Source organism: Pezoporus occidentalis, unplaced genomic scaffold (genome assembly GCF_034315485.1).
Source record: "Pezoporus occidentalis ecotype Australia unplaced genomic scaffold, CSIRO_AGI_Poc_V1 ctg175, whole genome shotgun sequence".
Taxonomy (NCBI): Eukaryota; Metazoa; Chordata; class Aves; order Psittaciformes; family Psittacidae; genus Pezoporus; species Pezoporus occidentalis.
Window position 1 is genome coordinate 1344376 of NW_026913586.1, and position 8969 is coordinate 1353344.

Genomic DNA, 8969 nt, shown 5'->3' on the forward strand with positions numbered 1-8969 from the left:
TTTCACCTCAAGGTTGCCTACCATTAACAGATTCAGCTGCCATACACTACCACACAGAATTCCCACTATAAACATTTTTCAGAGCTACTGCTGTGACTTCAGTCTAGGTTCTGTGTGAATGAAGAATTTGGGTTGGAATCAGCTCACCTTTCCATGCAAAGCCTGAAGTAGGGCTGAAATTTACATTATACATTCTGAGACATGGGGGTAAAAAAAAGAAAGAACGTAAGCAAATAATGGAAAAAACAAGGAAAGATTAGAGAAAACCCGCTAAAATATACTGTAAGCACCAGCACCCACATTCTGTAATGGCGTTAACATCATGTATTCAAATTTAGCAATTACGCCTGTTAGATGTGTTTGATCTAACAGACCAAGTCTTGCTGATTTTTCACTTTTTCATAAGAAGTAGTGTAGCATCTTCTAGAACTAGAAAGAGAGATTCTCATTTGTAGCACAAAGGAGCATTCAGCTCCAGTAATTGAGTAACCACAATGATTGCTATTACTGCTACAGACATTCCTCTCTTCCCTTTCTGTTTGAGCTACAGATTCAAGGAAAAAAACACATTCCAGATAACTACAAATTGAGTCCTGTGTGTCTAATTCCCGTGTTCCATTCACAGCTCTCCCAAAACAATTACGTTTTTAATTCCTTAAAAAGGGATTTGACCATTCTGCTTGAACCAAAAGCCAGCACTTCAAACTACATCAGACATCAGATAATCCGCTGTGTAAAGTTTTTTAACTTAGCTTACAGTTGATTCATTTGCAGTATGAAAGCATGAAGTGGCAACACTCTTCTTTGAATAAGAGCTGTGACAATTGTGGGAGAACACCACTAGTGATATTTGCATAAGATAACATATATCCTGAATTAATTAATCATCTGAGGTCTCCAGCAGTAGCAGTGATCTAAGTAGTCATAAAAGATTAATACTTTGAACTGCAAATATTTTGGCAATTGTGGAAGGAACAGAACCACACAGAGGTTTTTATTTTCAGCTTATATGTTCTTCACCCACATACACACTTTTTAAAGCTTAAAGAACCATCTAAGGAAGGAAATTTCCAAAGGAAAACTAACAATAATTACCAGTTTTTCCTGCAAAGTCTATTACTCTAAAACATTATGATAGCAGGCATCTTTACTTTATTTACAGGCTACAGAACAATCAGAAGCTCTTAAATCAATTATTCATTGCCCTGCAGACTTGTTACTATATTAGGATCCCTGTTAACATTAGGGCTATGTGTTTTCTTTTCTTTTGTTTTCTTCTCTTTAATGCATTCAAGAATCTCACCTAAAAATATTTCTGGCTCCTCAGATGGCAAATATGCATAAAGATTTTCTCACTGAAGCAAAGACACACTACAAAGAGCCACCTTACTTCACTGGCACTCCATACATCAAGTCAAAGTTTTTAGAGAGTGGATCATAACACAACAGTATTTCGCTTCCTCCCTTTTCAGTTCAATCTTCTTTAATAGTTTCAGTTCATGTTTCTTTGTCATGCACATCCCTTTGTATTTTTATTTATTAGCAGTTCATTTAAGCTTGCCTACTGAAGATATAACTCCCTCTAACAGTACAAACTCTCTCAAAAATTAAGACTTTTGTACTTGCATCTTCAAATCCATTATAACAAATGACACGCACACAGAGGTGTCTGCAATTTTGTAACTGGAATTATTCTCTGAGCCATCAGCAGATACAAATTTTGCTTTCTTTTGCAGTTAAAGCAACACTTGGCTTTCCAAGCCAAATTTCCTTCTTTCACAACACCACACAGAAAGCATCTATTAGTAGGGTGTTGTTTGATAGGAGATTTAGCAAGAATGGAAAGTCACAACACTGGTGCTATGGTAAGTAACTCACACAGAAGCTCAAGAGCATGCAATAAAATAATAATAATAATTATTACTTTAATACACGCCAGTGAAATCTCAGTCACTTGCCGTGAAGTTAAAGACTTATCCACATAGCGTTTCAAAAACTAATTTACACAGATAAAACCACTGATGTTATAAATGGCCAAATCAGAAGGCACTGCTTTACTCAAAATAGTTTCTAACCAGCAGCAGTAAAGAGCAGCACAAGAACCAAGCATAAGCCAGTCCTGAACCAGGAAGCCACAAACTAACATTCACAAAGCACACTAGTGAAAGACATGAACATGGGCCACAGGCACATGTTTGCGTGGAAGAAGTCTTCAGGAAGGGCAGACATACGCACTATCGTCAAACAAGTTTTGCAGCTACCGAGCTGCAGCAGCAAGCAAATCTAGAATGATCCTTGATTTCCTCTAAAAGGAGAAATAAAACCACTAGACCACATGAAAAAAATCAAACCTGTCTGTAAATCTAAAGCACCTCCAAAGCTAAGGTCAGCATGTATACAACTCATCCAACTGCTGCCGTAATATCTTCCCAGAAATGAAAAATACAGGATTTTGGCCAAAATCTCATGGTCACTGTACCCTGAAAACTCCATGTGCTACAGTTGGCACACAGACAAAGGTTACATCAAAGCATCTGCTCACATACAGATTAACAACTAGCAGTATTTCTCTGCTCACAAAGGAGTCTTTCACTAATGCCAACCCCCACAATGGCACAAAAGCCCCATGCAAAACTCCAACGACACTTGTGCCCCACCAAAGCCAGAAGAACAGTTTAGCTAACGTCACTGCTGCATCCACTAATACGTATGGCTTAAGGGCTTCTGAAAGCTCGGTAACAATTTCTTGAAGAATCATTAGCTGGACAGAAAATGCAATCATTTAATAGATAACAGAAACAGACTTCCTTTCTAAATGCTCAAGTCCGGTAACCAGGACAGAAAAAGTTTCCACCACAAAAAGAAGCTACAACATAAAAATGCTTAACATTGAAACTGAGCTTCTGCAGAGAGCTGAGGCACGAAGTGCTGATATAACCAAGCAGTTGAAGCACAAACAAGTTACTTCACATATATAAGACTGCAGGAGACTTCCAAGAGCAGCTATAGCATTTGAACATCCATTCTTTGGTGACCTACATAGTTCTAGACAAAACTGTAAATATATTACTGGTTTCTTGCTAACAAATACTGATTTGCCATTCCAAAAAGGAAGAAAGTCATCTCATCATGGGCTCCAGGATGATGTTTCTCCTGCTCACCAATTCCAGACTAGAGAATTTTTCACCAGCTGTTTGCACATCAATGCATCCTTTATCCTTCCTCCAGACACTTTCCAGTCAGTATATTCACCTTAGTTCTATTAGTCACTACTACCTTTTTTTGGACCATCTGCTCCTTTACCCTTTCTCTGTTTGCCTCCTCCTCTTTTTCTCCTTACTGCAAAAGGACAGCACTGCATCTTTCCTCCGCTCAGATACCTAAATATACTATTATTTTACTTCTCATCATTCAGATTATCTTATTCACTCTCAACTTTTTCCTTTCACTGCACCCCTCTTAAATGCTCTGAAATTGCTTTTAGAAATATGACAGAACTGGTGGGGAGCCCCACAAGGTTTCTTATTAGTTATGCAAGTTCCCCAAACTTCATTAATACGTAACTATGGACTGATCATTCAACTGCCTTGCAGAATGTCAAGGGTAACTAAAATTACCTCACTATAAAGTTAAGGTGAAAGGATACAACACATTACCCAGTAATCTCAGCTCTGCCCACTGGTGATGCTCTGATGAAGAAACTTTCATAAGCAGACACACAGCATCTCATGCACACTCTTTAAATACCAGTTGCAGTACACGATGATGGCATTTTTTGAAACTGTTTACCATCATACATCATCTCTACTGATCACACACATCTGCCTCACTTTAGCAGTTCTGTCTCTTCCCTACAGAGTACAGGAGACTCTTCTCTCTGCGCCACCTGAAATTCCTGTAGCTTTGCACTGACTTTATTTCCAGTACACAGTGAAGCAAGACAGTTTCAGAACAACCAAGCAAAAAAAGACAAGTTCAGATTCCATGGCAGTAGAAGAATATACCAGCTTTGTATATACTATATAGCTGTTATTGCTGGTTTGTTTTGGGACCTGAGGGTTACAGTTAATCACACCTTATATCCTGGAAGGCTACCTGGCAATTTAGTTTTGATTTGGATGTGATTTTGGGGTATTGTTTCTCTTGTTTAATGCATACCTCTTCCTGGTACTCTCTATGATTGTGTCCTTTCAATGACCACAACTGCTACAGAATGGAATACTTGTACTCTGTCCCCTTCTGCTAATTTTGAATATTCCCCAAAGTGGTCAGGCAGTTGGACTACATGATGGCTGTAGGTCCCTGCCAACCAAAATACTCTATTTTCTTCTCTACTCAGCACAATCTGGATATCCCTTTACAAAAACTGAACAAACAAAACCTCACACAACCCATGGCATCATCAGGAGATTCCACCTCAACTAGCTTGAAGGTAACGGCTACTTTTTTGATGGAGGACAAAGGAGAGGGGATGATTTACACTTACTCCATAACCAATTTCTAGAATGTACTTCATTTAAGAAATGCATACATGAATGTCACTGCGAAATAGGTCAAGATCTGAACTCACTGCCTTCTAGCTGCTGTTACAACTGCCTGCCACAGTCATGAAGCAAGCGTGTTGCAAAGCGGGTTGCTTTCTTTCCATTTACTGCAAAGCAAAAACACCCCATACGGGAAGTTACAGCAGAGTAGCTGAGAAGCGTCAAGTACATTCCGACGAGCTACCGCAAGATAAGATAGTTATGTTTGTGTATGTAGATACCACATCTCACTTCTCCAACAGTAAAAATGGGATAATAGACCTTCCCTGCTTCATAGACATATTTAAGAGCAAGTATGTTAGAGACAGTGAGGCAGATGGATGTCAAAGAAAAAACGGGTTGTATAAATACATTAATCAACAAAACTGAAGTCTAAGGGAGGAAGAGTGGATGGAGTTGAAAGACCCTCCAAACACAGCTCTTGACCCACATTTTCCCAATGTCCTGATGCTATGCTACACCACAATTCCAACTCCTCTGCTGAAGCTTCACCAACACTCAACATAGGCTCTGTAGAAGTCAATTCTTCCAAACCATACTCTCCCACACAAAATACTTCTGTAAGATCACCTCCTGCTTCTACCCCAGTCAACATTCTGGTCTGTCGGGCTCTCCATGCTCCTCAGCCTTGACAGGAGCCATGGGGAAGAGGGTACAGCTCTGGGCTACGAGGAGTGTCCACAGGACTGGGAACAAAGGAAGAAAAGAGCAAAATAAATGTTGGTTTTCCCACCTGTATCTTGCATGAAGATTCCTAGGCAGGCATTTATAAAACCCTACATAATTTAGAGACACAAAGGGCTTATTCAAACCAATGAAGCAACCCCAGAGGAATAGGAAAATGCCACAATAATAACAAATAATAAATACAGCCCAGCAGGAAGACCCCACCAACCTGCTGGCAGGTCCTACCACAGAACAGGCTTTATACAAAGAAAGTATATAATCCATATGAGTGTACACTTCACCACTATTCTAGGACACATGCTGGCAGTGGGGAGGGGACAGGACATGGACAACAGTGAGGCCACCAGATTCCTACCACTGTTCTTACCCTGATCATCCATTTCCCCATTTTCCTTCTAATTCCCCACCCCCTATAGTTCCTCCTACTCCACTTGCTGTTTTTCTTCTCCCTTCTGAGTAACCCAGGATACTTACACTTCTTCCTTCCTCTCAACCTACCTTCATCTTACATATCTTCACCCTGAACCGCATACAACTTTTCTAAGATAAGAACATTTCTCTGGAGAGAAATTATTAAGATATGTCAAAGAATAAATAAGTTTCCTGCACTTTTTAATCTATTAGAGAAAAAAAAACTGTAATTCACGTTAACTAATTGAAAATGCTAGCAGTTTGCTATTAAATGCCCCACATAAAATTACTAACAAAAGCACTCAGCTGCTCATTTCTCATATATTCACTTGATGCTATAGCTCATTCTTAAGGAAGTAGTTTAATCTCTATCATCAAGACAACTTCTGCCTCTCTGCACATTAACTGGGATAAACTGAGGTACTGAGGTCAACACGAAGACAATGTGAGCCGGAACCCAGAATGAGGGGAGGGGGAAAAAAGAAGAAAAGTAAGAACTAGCTGATTTCATAAAATACCGCAGGAAAGAGGAAAGGCAAGAGCAGTATCTTGTTCCTATTTGAAACACTGTGTGATGTCCTGCTCCCCTACATGACAAAGCTTCAATGTAACTTAAGCAAGCATATGGATGTCATTGACAACTGACCTTTAAGACAGAGCCCACTGATAAACCCTGACTGAAACAGAGACAAAGCTTTGTCACAAGAAATCATAGAATTAAAATAGATATGTTGTAATTCTGTAACACAGATATATATCTTTGTTGCAGTTTATCAGGCACCTTTTGTACTAATTTAGCAGGTACCTCCTCCATCAAGAAGTTTAAGAGATGCTACCTTATCCCAGCGCCAAGCAAGTTCATTTTTATAAAATCATGAAATGAGCTATTCTATACAAGGTCTGCCATTAAACCAATGCTCTCTTGATCTTGCTTTTTCAAGTAAGAAACAGAAAGAGCCATCAAGAAGAAAAATGGTTAAAATCAGCTGGACAATTGGCTAAAAAAAAAAAAAAATCAAGCAGCAGCCACAAAAGTACTGTTAGCCCAAATTTACGGGTCAAGGACTATCCCGATACTTAGATTCATGCAGAATAGAAGGTATGTGGCAAAAAAATAACTGAACCAGCTTATTAACATTGCTCGGGGGAGTAAAAATACAAATGATTTTTAAAAGGAGGTAATCACTTATGATCAACCTTGTCGCCATATGCCGCCAGACACAACGGCAAAACAGAAGGATGAGAGAAACGCTCTGCCTCGCTTGCTTCCTCCGCTCTACGTTTCTATAGTTACACTCAGCAACAGGGCAAACACAAAACTTGCAATGGCAATATCCCAGGAGGCAACAAGCTGCCCACGGAACAGAAGCAATCTCAGACCTGTGAAACCCAAACCACGCAGCCCCAGCAGATTGCGGAGCTCAGTCCCTCTCCCCCAGGCAACTACGGCAGGAACAATCAGCCGCACACCCTGAGCACGCCCGCCACGGGGAGAAGGGAGAGGAGTGCGGGACCGAGCCCGGCTCCCTCACCGCCTTCCCCCAACTACGGGAAAGGCGCGGGGGGAGCACACACCACCGGAAGCGCCTCCATGCCCGGGGAACAGGGACAGCGGGCTCCGGCTCCAGCCCCGGGCGCACGGCGTGGCCGGCGATGAAGCCCGCCGCCCGCCGCGGGTGAATGAGGCGGGGAGCGAAGCGAGCCTGGTCCCACGGGAGGGGAGGGAGTGCGGGGTGGGGCGGGCGGCTCGCCTGCACCCTCCCCCCGGCGGCATCCTGATGGAAGGTCCCCCCCGACCCCTCCCCGGCGGCCGCCGCCGCGTCCCTCACCGCGCCCGAGAAGCCCGCCCCGCGCGGCGCGGGGGGCTTGTCCCGCCGGCTCTCGCTCTCCTCCGCGCCGCTGTACTCGATCTCGCCCTCCTCGGCAGCGGCGCTGGGCTTCAGCCGCTTGGCCTGGCTCTCGTAGGCTCCGTCCTCCTCTTCCTCCTCCTCATACCGCTCCCCAGACGACGGCGACGACATGGCCGCGACAGAGAGGGGAGGAACGGCCCAGCTACGCTGAGGGGGGACACAGGCAGCGAGAAAACGGGGCTGAAGCCCGGTGGCAGCGAGCCCCAAAGATGCTCTGCGCCCCGGCCCCCCACAGCACACACCCCTCCCTCTCCGGGAGTGGGGCACGCCTCCCCGGCGGCCACCGCTGCCACCATTGGCTCCGAGTCAGGGCGGGGGCGAACTCGGTGAGCCGATAGGCCAGTAGGCATGCCCATCGGACGCTGCCGGCACAGTGATTGGTCAGTGGGCGCGCCCGTCACCGCCCCTAGAGGCTGTCCCGTCACCGCCTCTCTCTTCCCTCCCTCCCTCCGTCGGTCTTTGATGTCTGAGGGCTTGGGAGGCCGCGCCGAGGGCCGGGCCCAGCGTTCTGGCCGCGAGGTCCTTTTCTCACCGACCGCCTCCCGCGCAGCCCTCACCGCTTTTGTTCTTCCCCCGGCGCCACGGCTCGTACAGGCGCTGCTGGCCCGGGCACTGTGGGCTGTGAGGAGCAGCAGGGCCGGTGTGTCCTAGCGGGAAGCGCTCCGGGCCGCCGCGCTGCGGCCCCCAGTTGCCAAGGTCACGGAGCATCTAGAGAGCCGTGTGGTGGCTCCCCAGGCACAGCCGTTAGCTCCACACTTAGCCCGTAGCCCCTGGCCACGAAGGGGAAGCTCGTGCGCTTTTTCGGGTGGGCCCGGTGCTCATCGCAAGAAGAACAGTACCGCACTAAATATGCTTGCCACAAGCTCGATGAACGTGGGGAGCTGCCTGGGCAGTTGTCTGCGTGCCCCCAGGGCTCTGTTACTGGCAGTACTGTTTCTAAGGGTACCAGCGTACTCACAGGACTGCAGTGCATTACATACATGTCTATGCTGGCAGTGCAAACCTTAGGTTGGTCAACTCAGCTCCTTCAGGGAGATGTTGCTGAAGGTGGCTCTTGGAGCCCGTGCCTGTTTGCACACAGCCGTTGAACAGCTCAGGCTGGAAGGGAACTGGAAAGATCCAACTCTCTGTGGGAGGGAGCCTAGGTGAGGTATCTATCCCGCATGGGGGGCTCTGCCATGTCCCTGAGTTCCAGCGGTTGGTTATTCCGATTGTAAAAAACAATGCATTTTGCCCCTTCTTTTCTCCACTTGACTCTTTGTGAAGAGAGATCCTCCATCCTCTTTGTAGTCACTCTTTTAAGTGCTAGAATACTGTGATGAGCCCCCTGCCCCCCGGCTTTCTCTCTTCCAGGAAGATCAGACCTAACTCCTTCAGTCTTTCCTCACAGGGCAGGTTGACTTGCCCTTTGATCATC

The 8969-nt window shown here is 45.1% G+C and overlaps 1 protein-coding gene across 1 annotated transcript in view; it reads right to left on the reverse strand.

The window, feature by feature from the left end:
* The window catches only part of HNRNPLL (heterogeneous nuclear ribonucleoprotein L like), a 30510-nt gene extending 22718 nt beyond the window's left edge, over positions 1-7792 (reverse strand). Inside the window, exon 1 of the mRNA XM_062614364.1 lies at positions 7472-7792. Coding sequence (XP_062470348.1) covers positions 7472-7663 — 192 coding nt within the window. The 5' untranslated portion in view covers positions 7664-7792. The remainder of the gene's footprint in view (positions 1-7471) is intronic.
* Between the last annotated feature and the right edge of the window lie 1177 nt (positions 7793-8969).